Source organism: Carettochelys insculpta, chromosome 18, assembly GCF_033958435.1.
Source record: "Carettochelys insculpta isolate YL-2023 chromosome 18, ASM3395843v1, whole genome shotgun sequence".
In the NCBI taxonomy this organism is placed as follows: Eukaryota; Metazoa; Chordata; order Testudines; family Carettochelyidae; genus Carettochelys; species Carettochelys insculpta.
In genome coordinates this window covers 8,042,981-8,070,602 of record NC_134154.1, presented here as the reverse complement: position 1 = coordinate 8,070,602, position 27,622 = coordinate 8,042,981, and the positions used below count along the sequence as shown (strand labels likewise).

General features: G+C 53.0%; 1 protein-coding gene and 1 long non-coding RNA gene across 4 annotated transcripts in view; one reads left to right on the top strand and one right to left on the bottom strand.

The window, feature by feature from the left end:
- LOC142022491 (uncharacterized) overlaps positions 1–24,474 on the top strand; it is a 33,159-nt gene extending 8,685 nt beyond the window's left edge. The window contains exon 3 of the long non-coding RNA XR_012647978.1: positions 22,582–24,474. This is a non-coding gene — a long non-coding RNA (uncharacterized LOC142022491). The remainder of the gene's footprint in view (positions 1–22,581) is intronic.
- Positions 1–27,078, bottom strand: part of TBX5 (T-box transcription factor 5) — a 91,895-nt gene extending 64,817 nt beyond the window's left edge. Inside the window, exon 1 of one of the 3 annotated variants that reach the window (XM_075012395.1) lies at positions 26,872–27,078. In XM_075012395.1, the coding sequence (XP_074868496.1) occupies positions 26,872–26,920 (49 nt within the window). In that variant the 5' untranslated portion in view covers positions 26,921–27,078. The remainder of the gene's footprint in view (positions 1–26,871) is intronic. The other 2 variants (XM_075012394.1, XM_075012393.1) reach the window with 2 other exon arrangements.
- Between the last annotated feature and the right edge of the window lie 544 nt (positions 27,079–27,622).

Genomic DNA, 27,622 nt, shown 5'->3' with positions numbered 1-27,622 from the left:
GAGTGAGATGCATGGTTACAAGAAAATGTACCACGCACACGTCTAGGTCCATATAAGCAGGCAGGTACATATCGACACATATTAGATCTATAGGTATATGCTCCTTGCATATGTGTGTGTGTGTGTGTGCATGTGCTATATATATATATACACACGAGCACATTTAGATACATACAGGCAGACACGTATACACAGATATATATCTCCATATTCTGCAGAATATATATATATATATATACATATATATATATTCTGTGTATAGCTACATACAGTATATATATATATATTCTGTGTGTGTGTATATATATATATTCTCTGTGTGTGTGTATATATATATATATATATGTATTCTGTATATAGCTACATACAGGCAGACACACATATACACAGATATATATCTCCGTATTCTGGAGAATATATATAGATAGTCCCTCTCTCTCCCTCTCTCTTACACACACACGTCCGGATGCATCATACAGGCACACACATATCTCCACATACGTGTGTCTCCATATATATATGTATATCTCCATATTCTGCAGAATATATACATCCATATTCTGGAGAATATTCAGAATACAGAGATATATATCTGTGTATACGCGTGTCTGCCTGTATGTAGCTAAATGTGCGTGTGTGCGTGTATATATATATATATAGCACACGCACATACACACATATATGCAAGGAGCATATATATATATATGTGGAGATATGTGTGTCTGCCTGTATGCATCTGGAAGTGTGTGTGTGTGTGAAAGAGAGAGAGAGAGAGAGAGAATATGTATATATATATATTCTCCAGAATATGGAGATATATATCTGTGTATACCTGTGTGTGCCTCTATGTAGCTAAATGTGCTCGTGTGTGTGTGTGTATATATATGTATCTGCTCACACACACACGCGGATACATACAGGCAGACACATACACACACATCTATATATCTAGATCTACGGAGCACACACACACACACACACACAGAAGTTACATACACGTATCCGGGTATACAAAAGCCCACTTTTATGCACAAGTATCCCCGTAGGTGTGCGCACGCCTCGTACGCGCGGGTGTGTATACGCACGGGCACACGCGCGCATGAATGTGTCAGCCGCACGCGTGGGCGCGTTCACACGCCACGCACTGAATGGCTGCAGCCATGGCAGTTGCCGAGAGAACGCATCTCCTGGTCCAGCCGATGGATGCCCAGCCCGCTGCGTGGCCACGGGACAGGGCCCGGCGGGGCTGCCCCGCGCTGTCAAGCCCCCCGGGGAAGGCGGAGAGCGTCGGGCGCAGCACCACCCGCACCGCACCGCAACGCACGCGGCACCAGCAGGGCGAGCTGTGGGGTGGGGGAAGCCCCGAAACGTCCAGCTCGGGGGAACCGCCTCGCCCGCATTCCCAACCCCCTGGGTCTCAGCTCCAGCCCGCAACTCCCCCGCGCACGTACAGCCCTGCCCTCGCGTCCCGCCTCACCTCGCAGCTGCGTGGCCGAGCAGCGCCCGCTAAGGGAAAGCGGCATTTTTCTAGGCTGACAAACCCGCCTGACCTGGCTTGGCCGAACCGCACCAACCTCCCCGAACCGGTCACTTGCCGCTCCGAGCCCCCTCAGACGCTATTGTCAGGCTCCACTGGGCTGCCCCCTCCCCTTCCGCAGCCAGGCTCCCTTATGTCGACACTGTTCTTTCTCCCAGCCGGGAGGCACGAGACGCTGCGGCCTTTCCCCTATGCTCTGGGTTGCCCCGTACTGCCTCCGTTGCCCTCCCGTACTCTTTAATGGTGCCAACCACATTAAATTATATGCTCACGCAGTCTTTTAAATTCGTTTATGGCCTTTTGGGGCACTAAAATAATAATAACGAGAAGAAATCCTAATAGCGGCAGTTAAAAGGCGCGTATGGTTTAGCTCAGGGGCCAGGGTTCGGGGTAATGTTATTTCTTGGAGTTCTTTCTGGTCACCCCCCCACCACTCCTCCGGCCCGGTGTTTTTTCGGAAGAGAGACCAGATTGTTTCCTTTACCGTGTCTATTCCCACCGCTCAAATGCCTCTCGCCCCCAGAGCCTCTCCTTCGCCGGCTCCCATGCGCAGCATCGCCATGGGAAATAGGTTTGCTGGGAGGAAGGGAGAGATTATTGAAACTGGGGGCCCACGGAGGGGCTGGGAGGGGAGGGAAGTGCCAGGCAAAACCGGGGTGCGTTTTCCTAACCAACAGGAAAGTGGCAAGTCTTGGCTGACGCGTGTTTCCGCAGCTGTAGCGGTGCTAACTCTAGCCAGCTCCATGGATTAGATCCGGATCTGATGCTGTCGGTGAAGACTTTGGCCAAGCTTCTTCTTTCGACATTTGCTCCCCAATCAAAAGTTCCCTATTGTTGTCCCAGGAACCCGCCTTACTCCACACAATAATGGGCCAGCTCTGCTCACTGATCTGACCTGAGAGCTTGCTCTCTGGGGTACATATTATGTCTCCTACCAGTAGCAGATTCATCCAGCCCTCTGCACTCAACAGATGTCGCCAAACCTGGGGAAGTGTAATGAAAAGCCCGAGCCCGGTAAAGGAGGTCAGAGGTTTGGAGGGTGGAAGGTAAAAGTGCCATCTTTCCAGGGAGTGATTTCGTTTGCTTTAACCATGTCGACAAGCAGCTCCGGTGTGACATAGGCAAGGCCAGACATACCAGGGAAGGAAGAAGATACCAAAGGTTGACTCCCAAGGTGGGCCCTTGGTGGGAAGGTCACTTGTTTAACTTTTATGAGTTTGGTATTCGACCGCTAAAGGAAACTTTTCCTCCTTGGGGAATTGCTGTGGCTTTACTTCCTTCTGGCTGGGGTTCATGACAGCACTCTGTCAACAGAAGTCACAGTCGGAAGAGCTTTCCAGATAAAGCTTCTATCGACAGAGTGCAGCCCCCCTCCAAATTAAAAAAACAAGCCAGCTGAAGAGCACTGGGCTCTGTCTACACAGCAGCTGGACTGCTCAGCTCCTCTGGACAAAAGCCATTGTTCTGGATGCCCTGTCCCTGGAGATAAGGCCCTGCACAGCGTCCACAAAGCTTTTTTGTGGGCAGAATCTGTGGACAGCAGCCTTATGCCGCATGGCCCAGAGGCAGAATGCTGCCAGTGAAAGTGCCGAGTTTTACAGACAAACTAAGGCACATCTACACCGGAGAGTTTTGCAGACAAAACTGGGATTTTGGAGACAATACTCGCGGCCTGTCTGCACACAAAATGTGTTTTGTCAGCAGAAGCTGTAGACACTTCCAGGGCCCGTTTGGCCACAGACCAGAGCAAAAGATGGATCTGCTATAATGTGTCGACAGGATGTAGACGGAAGTTTTGTCGGAACATCTCTTCAGACAGTAACTTCTGCAGACAGCTGCTTCCGCTGTAGAGGTCGCCTTTGTGCGTGCGGACAGCATGCGCCTCCGGCACTCAGGGATGCGCCCACAACCAAAGGCACATCCGCAAGCACACACCCATGCAGACACACGACCCACACCTCGCCAACACACCCAGCAAGCAGAGAGGTTCTGCGCACAAGGGCTTCGAGAGTGTGCAGGAGATTACAGACCTGGGCATGTGGCCGGCAAGGTGGGGTGGTGGACCCACGTCCCGGCGCTTTGCACGGGGGTCGCCTGTCTCTCCCCTCCCTAGTGTGGAAGCAAAGTGAACTCCTCCTGGGCTCACCTCTGGTCCCATTTTCTTAAGCTCCGAGCTGGTGTCCAGCTGCGCGTGAACCCCCCCGAAGGGAGCTGGGCAACCCCTCCCCGAGCCCCCTTTTATTTTTCCAGTGGGATTAACGGGCCCCTAGGTGCAGCGGGCGCACGACTCAAAGCCATTCAAAGAGTCCGGCGTACAGGCGTCATTGAGGCTCCTGCTTGGGCCAAGCTGGCCCCATTTCTCGCGGCCCTGGGCACTCCCAGGCTGGTGATAAGCTTAGCAATGAATTTCCAGTCGCGGGTCTCTTCGGTTTAGGGTTACACTGGGCCGCGCACGGCTGCCTGGCACCGGGCAGGGTGTGTTTTGGGGCCGATTCTGCGGCCTCGGGCTGGGTAGGTGGGTGTTGACGGGGGATGGGCAGAGAGGAAAACGGTAGTTCTGGTTTCTCTCACTCGAGCCAGTATCCGCCTGGGCGTCCTTGTCCTGCCGAGGGAGGCCAGCTGGCTAGTAAAGGCCCCAGCCGGCTCCCACCGAGCCCCGTTGGATGGGCAGGGACTCCGGATCGGGCCCCGCTGCCAAGCGGGGCGCAGCAGCCTGGTTCCAGCAACGTGGGGGGGCGGGTCTCCCCGGGATTTCACGGGAGCCGGGTGGCATCTCCCGCCCGAGCACCCGCTGCTCTTGGGGCTCCTTCAGGAGCGATTCGGGTGTCTCCAAACGCGTGGAAACAAAGAGGCGTTTCTGGTTCCCATTGGCCCAGGAAGCGCAGGCGGCTGGGAAGGGAGGGAGCCGCGTGTGGGTTCCCTCGATCTCTCCAGGGCCCCTTGGCCTCACTTGGCGAAGAGAGGGAACTAGCTCCGCCCGGCTCGTCTCCTGGGCTGCGCGCTCCGCGCAGGGCGAGCTGCGGCGTGGCCGGCCGGAGGGCGGGGCGGCTGGGAAGAGGTGCACCGCTTGGTCCGCCCTCTCGCCCCCCGCCGCCCCGAGAAAAGGAAAGGGGGGTAGAGGGTCCCGGCCTTGCAGCCCATGGTCCGATCTGGCCCGACTTCCCGGGCCGAGGCTGCAGCGCCGGGCCCCTTTCCAGGCTGCATGGGGCGGGGCCGTCTGGCCCTACAGCCCTCGGAGGGACCGGTCCTCTGAGCCCAACGGGAGCCGCCTCGCCAGTCCAGACGTGCCCGAAGGCCGGGCGCCCGCGCAAAGTTACGCGCCCGCGCAAACGCTCCCCGCCCGATGCAGGACTGGCAGGACCCCTCGCTCGCCAGGGAGCCGCGTTAGCCAGCGCGCCCCGACTGCCACCTGCCCCGGGGAGCACAAGGCGAGCCCCGAGCGAGCGCTGGGGGGAGGAACCTGCTGCAGGTGCCAGGGAGGGGCCCGATCCTACTCAACGCGCCGCGCAGGGGCCCGATCCTACTCAACCCCCCCGCCCCCAGGAGTATCAGTGGCCTCGCTACTTGGGACAGCTCCTGCAGGAAAGGCGAGGGGCCCGAACCTGACCCCGTGCGGAATCAAACGCCGGGCTGCCGCTCTCCCCCACGGGGCTGATCCTGATCGGGCGGGAATTGACCGGCTCTTCCATGTCAGTGACCCCCAAGAGCGGGGCGGGGCCGGGCCCTTTGGCCGGATTTGTAGCCCGTCACAGCAACGATCCCGCTTCCCCCTTCCGCAGGCAACACGTCCGGCTCCTTCTGCCACACACCGTCCCCGGGCCCGCCCCGAGGCTCCCAATTGCTGCTTTTGCCAGTAGTAGCTCCAGGGCAAAGCCAGTGTCGCCCGGCGGAGCCCGGCACTCCGCAAAGGTGCCGTCAAGCCCGTTGTCCCTTCCCCTCTTGCTCCCCCAGAGGCGAATTAATAGCGAGGGCCAAGTGCAATTGAGGGCCGGGGGGATCCCACCCATCTTCCGTCTCCTTTGTTCCCCGCTCAGCCAGTTATGAGAACACCTGGAGACAGACACACATCGCACAGAGCTTGAAGGGATCTCGGGAGGTCATGGAGTCCAGTCCGCTGCCCTCGTGGCAGGAACAATCACCCTCCTACCTTCACCCCCATTTGCCCCACATCCCTAAATGGCCCCTTCAAGGATTGAACTCCCGGTCCTGGGGTTTAGTAGACTAATGCTCAGCCCTCCTGTTACACAAGAACAGCCACACTGACACAGACCAAAGGTCCATCCAGCCCAGTCTCCTGTCTACAGACAGTGGCCACTGCCAGCTGCCCCAGAAGGAGGGAACCCAACAGGTAAAGATCAATCGATCTTTGTCCTGCCATCCATCTCTAGCTTCTGACAGAGGCCAGGGACACCCTTCCTTACCCATCCTGGCTAATAGCCATTAATGGACCAAGCCTCCATGAATATATCTGGGTCTTTTTAAAACCCTGTTCTAGTCCGAGCCTCCTGTGGCGAGGAGTTCCACAGGTTGCCTGTGCCCCAAGTGAAGAAGAACTTCCTTTATTTGTTTGAAACCTGTTGCCCATTCATCTCATTTGGTGTCCTCTAGGTCTGACATTATGGGAACCAGTAAATAATCTGTCCTTGTTCACTTTCTCCACAGCACTCATAATTTTAGATACCGCTGTCATATCCCCCTTTGACGCCTCTTTTCTAAGCCCAAAAGTCCCAGTCTTTTCAACCTCTCTTCATATGGGAGCCGTTCCAAACCCCTAAGCTTTTTAGTTTCCCTTTTCTGACCCTCTTCTAATGCCAATAGATCTTTTCTGAGATGAGGAGACCACATCTGTACTCAGTATTCAAGATGGCTGTGTCTACACTTGCATTCCTCTTTCAAAAGAGATATGCAAATGAGGTGGATCGGAAATGCAAATGAGGTACAACTTTGCATACCGACAGCTCATTTGCATATTCTTGTTTCAAAATAGCTTCTTTCAAAAGGGCCGTTTCTACACAGGCCCGTTCTTTCGGAAGTGGCGTGCTAATACAGGCAGCAAAAGATGCTAATGAGGCGCAGATGCAAATTCCCTGTGCCTCATTAGCATACCGTCACATGATTTGGACTCTGGAAGACCATTCTTCCGGACTCCAAAATGCTGTGTAGAAGAGCAGCCCCAGGGGAGCATCCTGAAGGAGGTCCTCCTTCCACAGGCCCCTTTCTCCCAAATATTTGAGGTGCCAAATATGCAAATTTATACCTCATTTGCATTTTCAATTTACCTCATTAGTATACCTCTTTTGAAAGAGGAATGCAAGTGTTGACGCACCCCACTGATTTTCTTCTTTCAAAAGACGCTCTTTTGAAATAAGAATATGCAAATGAAGTATTGAGTATGCAAATTTATGCCTCATTTGCATGCCTCTTTGGAAAGAGGAATGCAAGTGTAGACACTGCCGTTGTGGGCATCTCATGGTTTTATATAAGGGAAACAAGATAGCCTCCATCTTACTCTCTATCCCTTTTAAAATTATTCCTAACCTCCTGTTTGCTTTTTTGACTGCCGCTGCACACTGGGTGGATACAGTCGGTTAATGCTGGAGAACCGGCAGGTCTAATAAAAGGGGTTACCACCCCACCTTGTGTCTCAGGGAGCTATGGTAAATCACTCTCTCTGTGCAGTTCCACGGGGCAGGATATTAGCAGGTGAGGCTGGAACCTACAGGAGTTAGGTGCTCAGCTCAGTTTCAATGGGATCTGGGACCCTAACTCCCTTAGGTTCTGTTGGCAATGCTGTTGGGTATCCTACCTGGCAGTAGGTGCATGGTCTCTGTGCAGTCCCTACTGCACAACTGTCTTCACTGCCCCCCCCCGCCCCCCCCCGCCCCCCGCCTTCAGAGCCAGCAGCAATTCCCAGGCCGGCTGGGAATTTCAGCACAAAGGCCAAAGGCTGAATGGGCATTAGAGAGTGGATGACCTCCTCAGCTCTTGAGGTCCCTCCAGATATAGAGTGCGGGGCGGGGAGCCTGCTGAGAGGCCAAAGGTGCGTTGTATAGCTAAAGCAATCAACTAAATCACAGGTGATTTAGATTTAGCTCCTTTCTCTTATCCTGGAATCCCTTTGTAACTCTGGAAAAGGCATGGAATTTGGCTGTCTTCATTCCCTGTCTGTGAAATGGGAATAATAACACTTCTTTTTCTGCCTTGTGTGTTCAGAGTGTAAACTCTTTGGGAAAGGAACTGTCTTGTACTACACATTGGTATAGGCCTACAACTTGGAAGTTACTAGCTGTACAGGTTCCTTAATCTATCTCTCTATCTATCACAAATTCTATTAATATTTAATAACAGTTTAACCTCTCTTGATCAGTCATTCTCTCTCTGTCCCCCAGACTACAGATGACAAGACCAATAGTCATATTATGATCTAGCTGTGACAACAATCACTCATCTTACTTTATGAATTCTTATTGGTGGAGCCTATACTGTCCTGTTCTGGTCACCCGTATGCTTACATTACAGCTCAGGCACATGCCACCATAACTGCACTCTGTGAAAAAAATCAAATCAAAGGGAATAGGGAAAGAAAGGAGAAAAATGGGATGGAGACTGCAGGAAACACAAGTACATTTGTCCTAAGAGCAAATTATTCTTTAACTTGAAGTGGAAAATCCATAGTGGTTGAGATTTGCACAAGCCCTTTTCATAGGAGACACTCTGATCTGAACTATAGGAAATGTCAGAGCTAAGAAGCCCGGATTCACAGTCATGCTGGAAGGGCATAACAAGTGGGGTTCCATTGGATCGGTTGTGAGACCAGTTCTGTTCAATATCTCCTTCAACACTTTGATATTGGCATAGAGAGTACGCTTAGTAAGTTTGCAGATGATACCCAGCTGGGAGGGGTTGCAAGTGCTTTGGAGGATAGGGTCAGAATTCAGAATTTTCTGGACAAACTAGAGAAATGGTCTGAGTTAAATAGGAGGAGGGTCAATACAGACAAATGAAAAGTTCTCCATTTAGGAAAGAAGAATCTGTTTCACACAGACAAACTGGGAAATGACTGTCCAGGAAGTAGTACTGCAGAAAGGGACCTAGGGGTCAGAGTTAACCACAAGCTTCATGTGAGTCAACAGTGCGACACCATTGCAATCAATCAATCAATCAATCAATCAAAAGCAAACATGATTCTGGGCTGCACTAACAGGAGAGTTGTGAGCAAGAAAGGAGAAGTAATCCTGCTCCGCTCTGCACTGATTAGGTCTCTGCTGGAATATTGTGTCTAGTTCTGGGCAACACATTTCAAGAAAGATCCAGAGAAGAGCAACAAAAATGATGAAAGGTCTAGAAAACTTGACCCATGAGGGATAATTGACAGAACTGGGTTTCTTTAATTGGGAAAAGAGAAGACAGAGAGGGCATGAGACCAGCCTTTAAGTACCTAAAGGGGTGTTAGGAGGAAAAGGGAGAAAACTATTCTTCTTAACCTCTGAGGATAGGACAAGCGGCAATAGTCTTAAATTGCAGCAAGGGCCCTTGTGGCTGGACAAGAGGAAAACTTCCTAACTGCCAGGGTGATCAGGCACTGGAATAAATTGCCTGTGGAAGCTGTAGAGTCTCTATCATTGGAGTCAAGTATCGGAGGGAGATACTTAAGAGCAGGTTAGATAAATATTTATCAGGGATGATCTAGATGGTGCTTGGTCCTGTCCTGAGTGCAGGAGACTGGACTTGATGACCTCTCCAGGTCCCTTCCTGTTCTAGGGTTCTATGAGTCTATGAAGCGGCCAATGCAAATTTAGCATGCAGCATTAGTGGTAAATGACATACAAACAATGGGGAAAGCTCTTTATGCAGGGACTTTTCACTAAACCTTCCAAACTGCCTGTTACCAAGTTCACCTATGACTTGGATATGCAGGGCCAAATCACCAGAGCTATTTAGAAACCTAACTCCCATTGGAAACAGTGGAAATTCAGTTCCTAAATAGCAGCGTGGATCTGGGCTTTAGAGGTACTGAGACATCTTTAAATGCACATAGTTAGTTGGTGTATTTTCCGAAGTCCAAGGTAGCCCTCTGGAGCAATCTAAGTGAAGGCAGTGGAGAGTTCAAGAGGTGAAACCGTTAAGAGGTGCCCGTGGACAGTGTGAAGCCAGTAGCGGCCCCTGGCGCACCAGGACAGGGATCAAGGTGACTTTTAGTTTTGCCCTGGTTTCATGTCTTAGGATGCGGGTCCTGTATATGTACTGGGAATGCATGGTCTCAGACTCTGCTTTAAAGTCCTCAGCAGGTGTCTCAGGGATGAAAGACTTGCAAAACTCCCTCCCCACCCCCATGGTTACTACTGTGGTGTGAGTGGTGGAAAGGCTTTTTTTTTTTTAAGTGTTTTTTGGTATACTGGGTGATTGGTTGGTGTAAGATGTGGTTACATCAGCCTGGGATAGTGTGAGTTTATAGCATCTATTAGACTTTGCCCCAGTTGTGAATTTTCTTGCTTTCTTTCTTGGCCATGTCTACACTTGTATTCCTCTTCTGAAGGAAGAATGAAAATGAGGGAAATCTAAAGTGCAAATGAGGCACTGATTTACATATCTTGTGCTTCATTTGCGTAATATATTTTCAGAAGAGATTCTTTCAGAAGAAAAAGAGTTATGTAGATGGGGCTTTTTTGAAAGTAAACCCTGTCTTCAAAAAAACCCTTCTTCTTACTTTGTTCCAGATATTTCAGCCTATGCTATGCTGCCACTTGGTCCTCTGTTTCAGTTTAACTGTACTTACCTTTGACTACTGGCTTTGGAGGCTAAGGGGCTGGAAATGCTGCCTGAACAAATCCAGTGCCCCAGTATAAAGTCCCTCTGTTTACGTAATATAAAACAGAGATCAAAATCATGAGTTGTTAAGGTGGACAAAGCCCTCATTGGCTAAAAGTGACATGACCCACCATGGCCTTTCCCAGGTGTCCATGTCTTGTCTATATCCTGCAGAAAACAGATTACTCTGCCTTAGATACCTGTTTCACCCAGGAAAGAAGCATCATTCGCAAAAGAAAACAATGCAGTGACAACTGTTTCCTTTGCACGGAGCCAAGAATTTGTTGTAACACCAGGTCTGGTGTTAAGAGACCTTCAACCTATAAATATTTACAGTTGTGACAAAAGTGGCCCCTGTTGGTAGATGATCAAAATGCAGCTTTGTCTTTGTCTTTGCAAGTGTAACTTGAGATGAGTGAACAAAAAAAATCTCCCTTGTATTGGGAAGTTGCACTTGGAATAATGCAGGTGTCAGCCTCAGTGCATAAAACAGAGTGAGAGGGGCAGGCCTTATAACTGGCAGCAGGTCTTCTAACAGCCTGGCTTGAGTTAATTCTTCTGATGGCCGATGTATAGTTATAAATTTGAAAGCCTGAACATGGGCCCTCCAGACCTTCTGGCCTGACCTCTTGTCCATCACAGGTTGCTAAGCACCATCTATCCACCCCCATACCAAATCCAGCAGCTAGAATTAGACCAAGTATTACAGAAGATTCAGGCTAGGTCTACACAAGCCACAGAAGATTGAATACTTAGGTTCCATCTTCTGGTGCGCCGCACAAAACAGCACATTCCAGGATCATAGTCGAACCTAGAACTCCTGGCGACCCGCAAGGATTAAGGAATGTCAGCAGGAGGAACGCGCTCATCAACATTCTGCAGTGAAGACAGAGACCAATGTCGACAGCTGCAAAATCGATTTTAGGTACGCAAATGGCGTACATCTATACCTACTGTACGTTTGGTACTCAACGATCGATCCTCAAGAGTTCAGTTTTGTCCCATCGGTGAAGATGGCAAAATCCATCTCTCTGGGCTCAGTCATAGACCCTGGTACTCCATGCTATCCCATGGAGCGAGGGATGCCATTGGGAGCTCAAAGAGCCCCAATCTACACCAGGGAACAAAATTGACTCTGATAGGTCTATTCTAGCTATGCTAAGGGCATAGCTAGAATTGCGCCTCTGGGATGGACTTTGTTCTCTGGCGTAGACCAGGCCTTTAGAACAGGAGGAATAGTCTCAGAGAGGTAGCTGTATTAGTCTGTATCTTCACAAATCAAAAAAAGAAGTTCTGTAGCACATTAAAGATAACACGATTGTTTATTTATTAGGTGATGAGCTTTTATGGGAGGGACCCAATTCTTCAGATGTGGAGAATACTAGAAGTGGGTCTGTCCCAGGAAAGCTCATCACCTAATACACAATACTGTTAGTGTTTAAGGTGCTGCAGGACTGCTTGTCTGTCTTATAAGAATAGGAGAGACCACACTACCACCAAAGTGTGAGGCCCCTGCAACAGCAGGGAACTGATTAAGTGAGAAATGCCCAGATGATCCTGTCAGATGACCTATATCCCTTGAAGCAGAGGAAAATAAAAACAGCCTCTGGTATAAGGTGTTAGAGTCTTGTGTGCTGACTGTTTCCAAAAGTGTGTGTTTTCCATATTGGATCCCAGTAACTAAAATCTGCCCTTTTCCAGGAAGGATCATTGTTTCTCTACTAACTGTAAAAGTAGGAAGCAGTAATAAAGTTGCAATCCTTGTAGCTCTTAGGGCAGTCAAGGAATTTAGAAGGTTGTTGCTTTGTGCTGTATGTGTGCTACACAATTTACCATCTTTACTCGAGCTGGCAGAAATTCACAACCTCCTTTCTTCAGAATTTCATCTTAACGGTGATCAATTTCACATGATATTTGAGGTACACCTTCTACCCACACTTCTGATTTATTCCAAATTTTAGTGTAATGACCTTCTTTGCATTGAATATGTGATTGTTCAATGTCAGAGTAGCCTTCATACAACTGAACTATTTTCACTCAATTAGCAGCCCCTTTCTGCTCTGCTATCTCCATGTGGGAGAAAATGGAAATTTTGCTTCAAGAGCCAGTGCTGATTTTCCAGCACCCACAAATCCACCATTCCATATGCCTTTCTGATGGCAAACTATCAATTAAAATCAAAACACTCATCTAGTTTAAACTCTTTTAAACCAGGGATTAGTAGGCTTTTCTATAATACAGCACAGAGACTGTCTCATGGACCATCTCCTTTGCCCATCCACTACTGTCCACGCCATAAGAACATAAGAATGGCTGTTACTGAGTCATACCAAAGGTCCTTCTAGGCCAGCATGCCGTCCGTCAATAGTGGCCAGTGCCAAGTGCCCCGAAGAGGGGTGGATCGAAGACAGTGATTAAGCAGCTTGTCTCCTGCCATCCAACTCCAGCCTCTGACAACCAGAGGCCAGGGACACCATTCCTACCCCCCGGGCTAGTAGCCTTTTATGGACCTAACCTCCATGAATTTATCTAGCTCTTCTTTGAACTCCCTTACAGTCCTAGTGTTCACAGCCTCCTCTGGTGAGGAGTTCCACAGGTTGATTGTGCCCTGGGTGAAAAAGAACTTCCTTTTTTGAGTTTTAAACCTGTCTCACTTCCTGTCCCATTCATGATCATACAGACACACACCCCTCTTCCATTCGTGGTTGTCTGAATCAGCTCCTTGTCCATTTGTGAGCACATATCACCCCTGTGGCAGCTACCAGAATTGCTTACATGGAAGACTAAAAGGGCTTAATTTTTAACGACCCTTAATATAGTGGAGTGGCAAGAAACAAGGAGTAAGGTCACTACTCTATAAAGCAACAGTAAGTGACTGTTGAACCAGTCAGTGCTGCTGTGGAGCAAGCGGGAGAGAAAGAGCTATTCACAGAGTTTCTAACTGTTTCACTGAGGGGAGCTGAGATGTCTGGTGGACGCAGTTAGATGAAAAAACACAAAGTGGCCATGGTGTTTGGGCATTAGATGCTCAAAGAATGACCACGTGCCTGCCTAAAAATATTTCAGTCATGCTCATTTTGAGAGCATATTATTATCTCTTTCCACGCTTCAATGGATGCGAGCTGGATGCTTTAAATACATCCTCTTTGACTGTCTTCCTGCCCTTTTGTGTCTGCTTCAGCGTGCAAATGTTCCAGGAACTGATCCAATGTCCAATGAAGCCACTCTTTGACTCCAAGTGGTGTCAAAATGAGCCGCATGTGAACAAGGTTACTGGAAAGAAAGCTTGCTTCAGTTTTTTTCAGAAATCTAAAAACAGCTGTTTTTGTTGCAACAATGCACATATTCAGCCATTTGGGAACCCTAGGGATTTGCTGTAGCTCTCATTAAGCAGTTCAGCAGAGCCAATCCCAACATCTTGCACCCTGAGGTAAGGTTGGACTAATAACCTCCCATGAGAACAAGAAGCCCATGACTACTGGTGAGGCCATATCTGGAATATCGTGTCCAGTTTTGGGCCCCCTGGTATAGAAAGGATGTGGATGTGCTGGAGCAGGTTCAGCAGAGGGCAACAAAAATGACAAAGGGGCTGGAGCACACGACCTGTGAGGAGTGGCTGAGGGATTTGGGCTTGTTTAGTTTACAGAAGAGAAGACTGAGGGGTGATTTAATAGCAGCCTTCAACCTCCTGAAGGGGAGCTCTGAAGAGGATGGTGCGAAACTGTTCTCAATGGTGTCAGACAGCAGAACAAGGAGCAATTGTCTGAAGTTACAGAGGGAAAGGTGTAGGTTGGAGATTAGCAAAAACTACTTCACCAGGAAGGTGGTGAAGCAGTGGAATGCATTGCCTAGAGAGGTGGTGGATTCTCCATCCCTAGAGGTTTCTAAGTCCCAGCTTGACAAGGTCCTGGCTGGGATGACTTAGTGGGGGTTGATCCTGCTTGAAGCAGGGAGCTGGACTAGATGACCTCCTGAGGTCTCTTCCAGCCCTCGGATTCTATGACCAAATAATGCGGTTTCTCAGACTACGGTCTTTGGATCAGTGATGACTCATGAAGGATTTATTGACCAGCTAATGAGCTAGTCATCTAGAGGGCTTTCTTCCTTGAGTCCACTTGCTAAATCACACGGTACAGGAAGCTAAAGCTGCACAACATATTTTTCTGTGTTTCCATTCAAACCATTGTTTCAGTTGCTAGAGGGATGTCACCAGCAGTGTGGTTCCTGTGACATGAATGACTGGGGGAGGTGTCCTTCAAATAATCTCTCGGTGGAATCAGTGACCCACAGTTTGGACCCTTGCACAATCACTGTCTGGCAGAGGAGGGAACTGAAGGCCGCTCTCAGGCCAGTAGTCTACTACAAGGCCACACATTTGTATTGTGCTGGTACCTGAGACCTCCCAGTCATGGACCAGATTCTGCTGCATTAGGGGCTGTATGAAAAGCTGCTTTATTTAAGTAAGCACTGGAGAGGTCTTAATGCAATATCCTTGGACCAGATTCTTCCGCCCTTCCTCGTGCTGCTTAATGTCGTGCTAGTGAGTAGCCCCATTGATTTCAACGGGAGGTCGTCAGGGAGTACGGTAATGAGTCACAGTCAGGAGCTGCCCTTCCATGCCTAATCAGAAGAAGGTGTGTCGCATCCCAAACCAAGACCATGAGAATAAATAACCAGGCTGGAGAGTTTCTTGGGCTGACGCCTTTGGGCTCTATTTGTCAGAGGGTTGTATGCACAGGAAGAGCATGACGGAGATTGCCAAGAGTTGGATGCTAGACAAGGGCACCCAGGTGGCTTGACACCTGGTCAGGCTTGCTGGAGTGGTGGTCAGAGGCTGGATGCTGGCCCTCCATCTCTGCAACTCATGAGTCAGGATGAGGTACTGAGGGCTTTTTCAGGTGCCAGGGGTGGAGTTTCCCTCAGAAGGGGCACAAATCCTGTTGCTTTTCAGCTGGACTCAGCCAAGTTGGAAAGGGCCATCCCAGCTGCCCACCCTGCCATAGCTTCTCATGCATGGGACATCTCGCCCAGGACTGTGGGGGAAGTGACATTGCCTTTGGGCAGGAGCAGAGCCTGTAACACTCGTGGAAGCAGTGTCCTATTAAAGGTGGGTTTGGGACATCATGGGGAGGGGGAAGGGTAGTTCTGTTGGAATAGCTGCTTGCATTGCTTGCTGTGCAATCGACGCCTATGGTCACAGGGTATGGCTGCCCTAGAAGCATCTGTCGACAGCAGTAACTGTCGATAGGGAGATCTCAGTAGAACCTCTGCCAACAAACATGGCTACTGCTCTGATATCTGTCAACAAACTGCATCTACACACAACTTTCTCTGTCGATAGAGAATTGCCAGGCTGCACTGCCCTCTGGTGCCAGAAAAAAGAATGGCAGCTCTGCAAAGAGGGCTGCCCGGCAACCAGAAGCCCTCGCTGCCAACAGAAGTGTCTACACTGCACTATTGTCGACAGTATTCTGGCCAGACATTGTTATGACTCAAATTTTTGAGGGATAATACTGTTGAGGAAAATGCAGCGTTCTCTTGAGAGAATGCTTTAAGTGTGCAAATGGTCCCTGGGTTATGTGGACAGAAGGCCCCTTCTGTCGACAAACACTGTAGTGTTGATGCCCCTTATGTCGACAAAACTATGTAGTGTAGACCCACCCAAAGTGACCCCAACTGCTGGCAGCAGTATGAAACTAGGAGGTCTCGGAAAAGCAAATGGCCAATCATTTGCATATTCGCCTCGGCCGGCAGAAGAAAACAGCGTGAAAGTGGTTCCACCTGTGGAACCGCCGCCTCCCCCCTTTGTCGACAGTCTCTTACCCCCGGAAAATAGTGCAACCAACATGGGGCCATTTGGAAGGGCGAAACGCTTGGACTGGGAGCAGAGAGAAGACAGGGCGCTGCTCCCTGGAGGGAAGGAGGGGAGGGGGGGCAGGACACTAGCCCTGAACCAAGAGGCGGAACAGAGGTTGGGCCCGGGCTTTTCCTGCACTGCTTGTGGTCTCTGGTTTGCTCAGCGGTCGGACAGGCGGCCCGCGGGCTGGGCTGGGCTGGCGGAGGAGAACAAGACGAGAGGCGCGGGGGGCGGGCTGTGTTTATTGGCGCTGAGCTTCCTTGCAAATCTCCTTCTGGGGCATGACTTTGCCGTCCCCTCAGTTTCTCATTCCCTGATAATATCCTAAGAGCTTCCGTGCCAAGCTTCACCTCCCCTGACACTGCTGGGAAAGGCTGCCGCGTGCTCTCACACACACACAAGCACACACACAAAGGCTCTCTCTTTCACACAAACACACACAAACGTTCTCTCTCTTTCACACACACACACACACGCAAAGGCTCTCTCTCACTCACTCACACACACACACACACAAAGGCTCTCACTCACTCACTCACACACACACTCACACACACAAAGGCTCTCACTCACTCACTCACACACACACACTCACACACACACAAAGGCTCTCTCACTCACTCACACACACACACACAAAGGCTCTCACTCACTCACTCACACACACACACAAAGGCTCTCTCACTCACTCACACACACACTCACACACACAAAGGCTCTCACTCACTCACTCACACACACACACTCACACACACACAAAGGCTCTCTCACTCACTCACTCACACACACACAAAGGCTCTCTCTCACTCACTCACACACACACACTCACACACACACAAAGGCTCTCTCACTCACTCACACACACACACTCACACACACACAAAGGCTCTCTCACTCACTCACACACACACACACAAAGGCTCTCACTCACTCACTCACACACACACACAAAGGCTCTCTCACTCACTCACACACACACTCACACACACAAAGGCTCTCACTCACTCACTCACACACACACACTCACACACACACAAAGGCTCTCTCACTCACTCACTCACACACACACACAGGCTCTCTCTCACTCACTCACTCACACACACGCACACACGCAAAGGCTCTTTCTCACTCACTCAGTCACTCTCACACACACACGCACACACACGCCCAAGCGCTTTCGTGGCCCAAACCCCGCGCCGCTTTCCATAATTTTCTCTTGCGGTAGAAAATTCCTTCGCCGTCAGTACCTCTGATTTCTCACCCGAGTACTATAAAACCCTTTGTGATTAATATGGGCGGAAGCCAACCTATAAAATCAGAATTAGCCACAAGGAACCCGGGCCCCAGCACCTCTTACCGAGCCCGCTCGGGGGACAGAGTCTCTCCTTCCCTCCCAGCCCCTCTCCCTGGCGTGGGGGGCGGGTGTCCAGATTCTGCATCCTGCCAAAGGATTTGTAACTCACACGCGGCACATGTACCGCCGGGGGGCTCAGCAAACCAGCCCGCCCCTCCAGTGCCCCACCTTTTCCATCCGTTCTTAGCCTCCAGCAGCTTTAACTTCCTGTCCTGGGCAGGCAGAGAGTCCCCAGCACCGGCCCCGGCTGTTCTTAGGAAAGGGCAACAGAGGATACCCGCGAACCGCTCCCCGGCCTTCCTGCTCCGCTGTCTGTCAAGCGGGCTGCCTAACGCCACCTTGCATCCGCTTAGGCTGGAGAGCGGCGCTGCCTGCCCGTACTAACCCCGTCCTTGCGCGGCTGCCAGAGCCGGGGCCCGAGGAACCCCAGAGCCCGACAGCTCGCAGAGTAGGCTACGTCTACACGTGCACGCTACATCGAAATAGCTTATTTCGATGTAGCGTGCACGAGTAGACGTAGCCAGAGAAGCAGAAGAAATCATGGGCCTCAAGCTGCAGCCGTAAGATAATGGACTGGGGAAGAGCCAAGCAGGGCTGACAAATAAACCCGTGGCCTCCCTCCCCGCAGCTCGCCGCGCGGCTTTATTTACGATCGCCTTTGGGGGGTGTGCAATCGCAAGAGCCAGTGGCACTCTCGAAAGAGACTGACGTGGGGTTTTATAGCGACGCTACTAAGCAGGATCTCAGTGTATACGGCGGGGGTTGCACCAGGGAGATCTTTGGGAAGAACTTGCTAAGGTAGAGGCAGCCGGGGAAATTGACAAACGGGAAAGCCGGGGAAATTGACAAAGGGGAAAGCCGGGGAAATTGACAAACGGGAGAGCCTCTCCACTCGGAACTCGCTTCCAGGTTAAGCACTACACCGAAGTAGCCAGCAGAGAGTCCACGCACATTTTCCCTTCCAAGTGAGGGAGCCCAACTTCCAAGTCCTTACCCCCTTCCCGGGATCGGAGTCCTGCCCTACTGTGTGTGGAGAGGCTCAACTTCAAAGTAAGCAACGTCCCAGTTATTTTTGTAGTGTGGACACAGCCACTGCCCACCTCGTTGGCTGGATTGTGTTCCCAAACCACAAACACCCCGTCCCACGAAAACCACAACCAACTGTCCCCCCACCCCAGCTAACTAAGTAACTAATCACAGGACGCCTGTCCATTGCGGGTTTGATTTCTGGAGTGAGCTCAAGGGCTCCCCTCTCTCCCACACGCCCGGCAGACACTCCCCCAACCTGCAGCTAGTGACAGTTTAGCGTTGCCAATCTATGGCACTCTGGGAAAAATACAGGCAACATGTTGAGAAAGCGGGTCCCCGGGGTACAGACAATAATTTCTGAGGGCGCCGGGCTGCCGAGGTGTGGCCGGGAGCCGGCGGCGGTGTCTGCGCCTAACCCTGCTGGAGAGACCGGCTCAGCAAAGCAAGCGGAGTCAGATCAACTCCGATACTTGTCTCTGTCCAACTATCTCAGGGCACAGCTCGGGGGGCAACGTGGAAAACCTTAAGACGAGTCAACGTCCTGGCTCGGGCAGGTTCCTGCCGCTAAATCTAGGATTTAACGCCAGGTATTGACCCACAGGGAAAGGAAGGAGCTGGGCTGGGGAGATTGCATTTATCCTCCCGAGGTCCTTCCAGTTTTGCGATTCTATTGAAAGTCTCCAGGGCTGCTGCTGCTGCAGACAGATTACAAAAGCGTTTACTGATCTGTGTCCCCGTCCTCCGAGCCTGTGGGAGATTGACCCCACTAAAGCAACGGGGCTGCGTCTACACTTGCATGCCTCTTTCGGAAGAAGAATGCAAGTGTAGACGCAGCCTGGGTGATTGATTGAAGCCAACGACTCACCACCGAGCCCGTCACCCGGCGGGGTTTATAAATCAGTTGCTTCTGTTACCCACGGCCTGGCTCATGGGGATGTTAATTTTCACCCTGAGAAACCCGTTTCCCCCCTCCATCGGCACTCGCGTACGTTTCCTAGCGCCTACAAGGGCACATCCCGCCCTCCCGCGGATATATCCCGGGTCAGTTATTCTCACCCTCAGCCCCCGGGGTGGAACACTGCGGCCGTGATCCGGAGTCGAGGGGCTGAAAAGCACGGTTGTTACCAGAGGTGGCAAAAGTACCCCCAAAGTTACTTGAGTAAAAGTACAGCTGCCTGGGGAGGGGCATACTTAAGTACAAGTGACTGGCGAGCCGCTGGCAAAGCACTTGAGTAAAAGTACACCCCCCCATGCGCACATTTGTCGCCTCTAGATTGTACTCAAGTACCCAGAAGCGAAAGCAGCCGCACTTTTACTCGAGTAACTTTCCCCACCGCTGATTGTTACCGTAGGCCTGATAGCCGCGGCCCGCTCAATGCCTGGGCAAGGAAACATTTCACTGGACCTCTCCCGCTGTGTACCGGGGTGAGGGTGAAATTTAAAGGGCCCCGCCCAAAGATACAGGAGCTCCGCGGAAGAGGCGGTCGGGCGGTGTGATGAGTTGGTCGGTTAGAAGCATTTCGTTGCAGGGGGAGGGAAAGAGGGTTTTATTCTGGACAGAAGCGAGTCATGGGCCGGCTGGTGCTGTGACGCACTACGGCCTACACAGCGCGGTAGCCTGTTAAGACACCCCCAGGAGAGCTCTCCTGTCTTCCAGCCCAGCCCTGGCACGGAGTAAGCCGCAAGGCGGGCACCGAAATGCTACTACAACTGCTTAGGATCAAACGGGCCTAGATCAGTTTTCCTGTCCGGAACAGCGGCGTTAATCCGGAGTTTGCCCTATTTGCACCCCTAAAATAGAGCAAGGGGGACCCAGCCAGCAGCTTTAAGCAATGCAATGCAGACGGTTGCCGTTTTTCCACGCGTGGCTGAGCGGAAGGTCTGGTGGGGGCGTTGTACATTAAGCGTGTGAAATATTTCCTTGTCATTTGTGTTGCTTCAGTGCCTGAATGCAGCACCCAGCCCTACTGTGCCAGGCGCTGTACAATCCCGTCAGACCACCCAGTCCCTCCTTGCGCCTAAAAGCGTATTGAAGGGCGACGCGCGTGTGAGAAGAGCGTGGGAACGGAGCCGCGTCCATTGGAGCGGAAGTCGCGAGGCGGTTAGTCACGTGCTGTGCTCGCTCGTGGGGCCCCACTGGTGGAGGGGGGCGCCTTTGACTCGCGTGTAGTTGCTTTCGATGCAAATCCAGCAGGGACCCTCGCCGCAGGTGTGGTCAAAGAGCCGGGGAGGCGGCTTACCGCAATGAAGGACGCATTGCAGCTCGGCCTGGGAGCCCCAGGGCCAGGGAGAAGGAGAGGGACCCAGGCAGGGCTCCCCAGATTTCCCCTGAACCTCCCCACGCCCGCGTTTGGGCTTCTCTGCCCCGAGGCTCCCCACTACGGGCAGCTTCGGCTCCTTCTCCCCGTTGGCGGCAGCCAGACCCCTGCAAATCAGTGTCCCCCGAAGCTTGGCACACACGGGCGCCCTCCCCGTGGGGAACCGCCGACAGCTGAGCCCGGCCGTAAGCCCAGAGGCCGAAGAGACTCGTGCTGGGGAACCATTCCCCAGCGGGGCTCGGCTGGGCCGGGCCGGGCTGAGGCGCACTCCAGACACCAGATCTCCCGGAGAGAGAGCCCCGAACGCGGCCAGCACGAGCCAGCTCCGGCGGCGTGTTTACGATGTACGCGCCTGATAAAACTCACCATAAAGTTACGCGCAATGGGAAGGGCTCGCCCTGCGCCCGCCCGGAGCGGTCCTCCCCGCCGGGCCTGGCGGGAGCTGGGCTCTGCTACCACAGGCGGCTGGGGCAGAAGCAGAGGCCGGGCTGTGCGGGTCTCTCCACGCCCCCGGGGGGATTGCAAAGACGCGCTGCTTCTCTGCGCTCTGCCAGCGCGCCCCAGTGGAACGGGCGCCCGGCTGAGCGCACCGCCAGGGGGCCCGTGCGCTCGGAAGGCAGGATCGGGCCCACGTGCGACCTCGCGGCGGGAAGGGGCCGGCAGCCCTAGAGCCAGGAGGGCAAAACCCGCCCTGGAGGGAGGCTCGGCGGGGCCGCGGGGATGAACGGGGGCTGGGCGCAGAGGTTATTGCCCCTGCGGGGAGCGGGCCGCGGGTGCGCGGCGACGGGGGGGTAGAGATGGTGCAGGGAACTCTGGAAAGAAAAATCACCTGGGCCCGATCCTTCCGACCCAACACCCTCCCTCGGGGAGGGCTCCCAGCCCCGTTCCAGCGCTCCCCTGCACGGTGCCAGGCGCTGCTTCCCGGGGACCGACGCGTCCGTGGGATGCTCTCGGCTTTCCCCGCGCAAAAGGCGGTTGTGGAGTTTTTTTTTAGCTCCCCAGCAGGTTCTCCCGGGCCAGGCCTGCGAGCCGGGCCGGGTGTGCAGCGACCCGCGGGGACCCGGTGCTCTGCAGGGGGCTGAGTGAATCCATCCCAACGAAAATATTACGCAAGTGAGTCTGAGCCGCAGGCCGGGCGGCCGCGCTCCGGGAAGAGGCCGGTAGAGGACAGGACAGCGCCGAGCACCGGGCAAGTCAGACCCAGAGCAGGGGCTGGTCGCCCCGGGCGCGGTGCAGCTGGAAAGAGGGAATCTAATAAAATCCTCTTGTTCAATGCAAAGCGACTGAAGACCGTGTGTGTGTGTACGTGTGTGTACGTGTGTGTGTGTGTGTGTGTGTGTGCACACCCCGGCCATTGCAAGAAGTTAAATGGTGGTTATAAAGCTGACAAAGCAAGAGCCCGATTCTGGCACGCTTGCCTTAGGGCCTGATCCAAAGCCCACTGAAGTCAGTGGAGGGACTCCCACTCACTCCGGTGGGCTTTGGCTCAGGCTGTTCCTCAGCTTCCCCTCCACCCCCGCAAACCCTGGGGTCACTCGTGCGCCTGGCTCCTCCCAAGTCAATGGGGAACTTTGTCACTGATTTCAACAGGCTCAGGATCGGCCCCTGCGTGACGAAATCGGGAGTGGGCCATCTTTTTCGTATTATTTTATTGTATTGTATTTTACTTTTATTTCAGAGCGCCTGACTCGCGTCTTCCCCTCGCGCAGAACCACTTCACCTGCGAGCTCACCCTTCCTGCCTGGGCCTGAGCCCCCATCGCTAAAGAGGCAGGAGTCAGCCATATCCTTCGGGTTTAACACAGTTCTACAAATGTTTGCCCCGGGCGCCTTTCCCAAGTGCCAGCCTAGTTCTGGGTGCAAAACAGCCGCTTTCCGCGAAGAATTTCCCAGGAGGCTCCGGGGAGCTGCTGAAGTTGAACTAGGCGCCAGACCAGCAAGGTCCACCTTGAAAATTGGTTGCTGCGGGAAGGGCCGAGAACAAGCCCTGGGCGATGTTCAAGAAGGGAAAGTAGCTGAAGGTTAAGATCAGTTTTGACGTGAGAACTTGGAGACGGCTTAAGTTGTTTAAATAGGGAGGTAGCCATCTCCCTAGCCAGGAGACGCATGTAGCTCCTAGAACTGGAAGGGGGAGGTCCTGGAGCCCGGTCCCCGGCCCTCTCGGCAGGACCTGTTCCCGTTCCCGACAGATTTCCTTTTCATCTATATGCGCCAGAGCCCCAAACGGCCTCGGCCAGGCTCGCCCTCACCGCCCAGCGTTTCCAACTTCAACGTTCAAACGGACAATTTGCAAGCGAGCGGGTCTTTTCGTTGGGCTCTTGTTGGCTTGGCCAAAGCTGCCTGGGGGAGAATATTCGCGTGCAAAGGAAAACCACGTTTGCGCGTGGGTGAATTTTGGGCGCCCACGTGTAACTCAACCACCCGGCACACGACTGATGGTGGGTAATATGGGTACAACATAGGCGCACACAATCACCCCCCGTCTAGGCGTGCGGGAATGGGGAGGGGACTCTGCCTTGGGACCATTTCTTGGACGTGCAAGTAAAGTCCTTCAAGTGAACAGTATTTTCTCTCGGGTCCACACGCTTGCGGGCTCGGGTCTTTGTAGATGCCATAGGATTAGTCCGGCACCGTCTTCTTGCAAGCCTCTGACTCCCTGCACCCGTGTGAAGGATTTTCTTTTCTTTCCAATTAAAATATTTATAAGACGATGAGCCGATTTCAGCTCATTTGCCCCAGCAGAAGGAAACCTTTCAGGCAGTTACCTCTGCCAGCATCTTTAAAGCAGATAAGTAATTTTAGATTGTGTCTTCAGTTAATATATTTTCGCCTTTCTCCGCTGGCTGACAAGGAAGACCAGGCATCGCAAGATGTCTGCAGATACAGCTCTTTAAGAGTTTCCATATTGTATGGTTAGGAAAAAATGTGTTTGTGGTCCCCCAGATCCCGCCCGACAACGTTCGAAAGTCATCTCGAGTTATGGTTCCCATTGTTTGGGCTGTATAAATCGTCTTTGGAAATTACATTCGCTTCTCCCTCGCGCCAAACCTGGAATCCTTTAGAAGGGCAGAAAGCCTGAGATTTATCTGACAAGTGAGTGTGGGCTGGGGGAGGAAGGAGGCTTCCTTTCCACGGCAATCGCAAGGAGGGATCCGAGGAGCGCTGTAACAAATTCGTGCTGGAAGGAACTTTGACGAATGATTTCTTCACTTAGCAAGTCGGGGTTATAGATCTCCTTGGTGCACTCCGGTCTGGAGCTGATCCGAGTGGTTTCTCCGCGTTTGGGCGTGCGCCCCGGAGGTTGCTGCAGAAATAAACGTGAATCCCCTGGTTTCTGAAGCATAACGGGGATTTCTATCGGCCTGGTTTGATGACCAGTTACAGAATCGATGGGCGAGCCAGGCCACAGCCGTATTCTAAACAAATCACCATTTTATTGCCCCAGTGATTTCAGTGTCTTTCTAAGGATAGGCTGTTACTTAGTCTCACCAGCAGAAACGCACATCTATCTAGCGCCAGAAAATTAATTCCCTCTACTTAACGGAAGGCAAACGCTTCACCTTTTCTTTTATTTCACTTCCATAATCTAAACCACACGCCCCCCCCCCCCCCGCCCACACCCCCGTGTCTCGGAGCTTTTACAATGCACTTGCTCCCCTTGCAGGAAAGTCAAGACTGCGCCTTTCCCCCGTGCAGATCCCTGGCGGGTCTGAGTGTCTGGAGAGTTTTCCCAGGGCTATTTCCCCAAATGAGGTTGAAGACAATGACTCCTGGTTTCCCTGCCGCTGCTTCAAAACCAGCAGGGCGCGGAAAGGCTACAAAGGTGCCCTACGCACAAGAGTTGAGTTGACCCCCAACTTCCAAGCAAAGCGAAAAATGTGTAGGTTTCATTCCTTCATCCCTGGACTGTTCGATCGGTTTTTCCGCGTTCTCTGGAGCTGCCCAGCTCGGGACAGTGAGGAAGGGGGGCCAGGAGACCGGCGACGGTTGCAAAAACGGAGTTGGGTTTTGTTTTGTTTTAAGCTTGGGGGTTTGGAAACCTCAGGCAAGAAGAACCGGGCAAAGGGAGGGCCCGATCCTGGAAGTGTTCCCCCACCCCAGGGAGCGCACGGCCTTGCTCCCAGGGGTAGTCAAAACGGCTGCCCTGTGTTTTCAGGATCGGGTCCTTGCGGCTCAGCTACTGGGCAGATTTTTCTAAAGTAACTCCGACGCCTCGAAAGGCGAGGCCTGCTGGGAAGGAAAAGGGGGACTTGCCCCGTAGGCGCTTTGGAAAATCTTGGCCAGAGGCTTTAGAGAATGGAAGCGCCTTGACCCGGCACCGCGCTCCCCCCGAACATCAGATACTTCAACAGCAACGCAAGGGACTAGCCGGTTCATCTTCTCCCGGTGGAATTACTGCACTTGCGTGGCTCCCCAGCCACACCGTGCGCGCGCGCGCGCGCACACACACACACACACACACACACACACACACGGGTGTGCATCCGAACCTTTCTCCATTCACAGCCACAAGCCTGCTCAATACAATCCCTTCCCCAGATGAAGGCTGCTATTATTTTTGTCCTGGAGCCCCGCCTGGGAGCATCGGTTTTCTTATTGAGAATTAATCTCCAAACACCCACGCATCTGCTGCGTACATTTCATATTATATCCAACCCAGCTGCTCCTATTGACTTGTACCTGTGCGAAGCACGGCCCGGTTCTGCAATCTGCACTCAGCCGTAGTTCCTGCCTGATGCCCCCGATTGATTGATTGGCAAACTGGGAGTCCCAGGCCTGGGCCATGGTTGTATGACTATTAGCATCCATTCCCCCCCCCACACACACATAATACACTCGTGCATGTCGTGATACGCACTCGGCAGCCACGGGAACTCGGTAGATAGAGTCCAAACCTCCCCGAGAATATTTGATCGCTGTCTGGCCAAATGGCACCCCTCGCAGAGCCTCCTGCTCAGCGTACGAGGATTGGCCCAGGCATCCGGCCTCGCTAGCCTGTCCAGAGGAGGCTGGCAAGGGACCGCTTCCCTAGCAAGCGCGTCGCACCATTGCTTCGCCCTGCCTTTTCCCTGCCCCACCAGGCCGGAGCTTCGGAGCGATCGCAGGCTGCTCCTTGCAGCCTTGCCAGCAAACGCCTGCCCGGGCAGCGCCGGGAGCTTCCAGCCTGCAGGACACACGCCGCACGCTCGCTAGGTTCCCACGCCGGCTGGAATTTCCCACCGAGGGCTTCATTTCCCCCCGCTCCCCTGGGCCCCTTGCTCCACTCGAGCTCTGGCTTTCAATCACCAGCAGCAGAAAGGCCCTGAAAGGCTGCGGGTGTCCGTCCCCCCACCACCCCGCATCCACCCGGCTTCCTCAATTCACCTCCTGCAACAGCACCTTTGGATTTCTCGCCCTTTTCTTATTTTTGCTTATTCTGACACCGGCGGGCCGAGCGCCCTGACGGGTATGAAGCGGAGAATCAATTTTCCTTCACACACCAAAGCACCCACGGGATGGGAGGGGGGGGGTTGGCACCCCGGGGTTACAAAGAAAAGCGGCCGACTTGCGAGAGTGGTTTCCCTAAATCGAAACACCTGTGGCCGATTATCCTGCTTCCCGCCTGGGCAATGCAATCGTTTCACGAAGAGGAAGCCCGGGGAGGGAGGCTGCTTTCCTCCTGGCCTGGCGGGGGGGGGGGGGAGATGGGGTGCAGCTTCAGAGCTGTAGAGGACGCGGGGGGGGGCTACCCAAGGACCTGCAGCACTGGCCCACGCAGCGGCCAGCCCCACCATCGAGCTTACTCCCGGCTCCCGGGACCCCGCTCCTGCAAGCGGCGAGCGCGGCGTCCTGGCTGGGGGAATCCAGCCACGTTTCCATCTCCCCTGCAGCCGGGCCCGGTTCTGCCTGCCCAGCTCCGCGCCAGCCACGGCCACCAAATACCACCCCGCGGCCCCTGCTCCGGCAGGGTTCAAGCGAGCGCACATTACCTGGGCGACAGCGCTGCTGTGCAGGGCTTCGGGCCCCGGGCGGAGGCATCCCGGCTGCTGACTCCCTCCCTGCCCGCGGTTGCGCTTGGCCCCGGGCCCCGCTTCCGGTTGTAACGACCCGAGGGATTGGGCTGATAAGGTATCACAGGGCGTCTCTAGTCCGCCGCCGGCACCTTAGCTGGGAGCTCCGCCGGCCCGCTGGCAGCGGCTCCGGGACAGCAGGGAGATGTCGAGGGATTTCTGGGAACAATCAGCTCACACACAGGCCTGCATTCCGGCTTCCTTTCGCTTTATCCACCAGCGCATTTGAAGTCACACCTTCCACGGGGTTGCTCGGGTCCCGGCTGCTGCTGCTGGTTGTTAATCTCCAGGGTTCCACCAGGCCCATAAAAGCAACAGAGCCAGAAACGTCTTTTTCAATAGGAACTTTCTTCGGCTTTTGGGCCCCCCGAGAAGGCCGGCTTGTTTTCGCCCGGGTTGAACAGGAGAGGCTGTGAGCAGCGCTGGGGGGAATTGGAAAAGCCCTGCTCCGAAAGGTCCTCAGACTGAGTCGCCTTTGTTTTCCTTCTGCAGAGACCTGTCCTAGGCATTCATTTACACACGTGTGTGTTGCAGAGAGTGATTCGTGGCTTTTTCTCTGTGAATAACTGCAAGAGGTGTGATAGGAAATATACATCTTCCTAGTGCTGGACACACACTAGCGCCGGACACACACGAGCACCTAGGCTAGCAAGTTATTTCGGAAAATCCA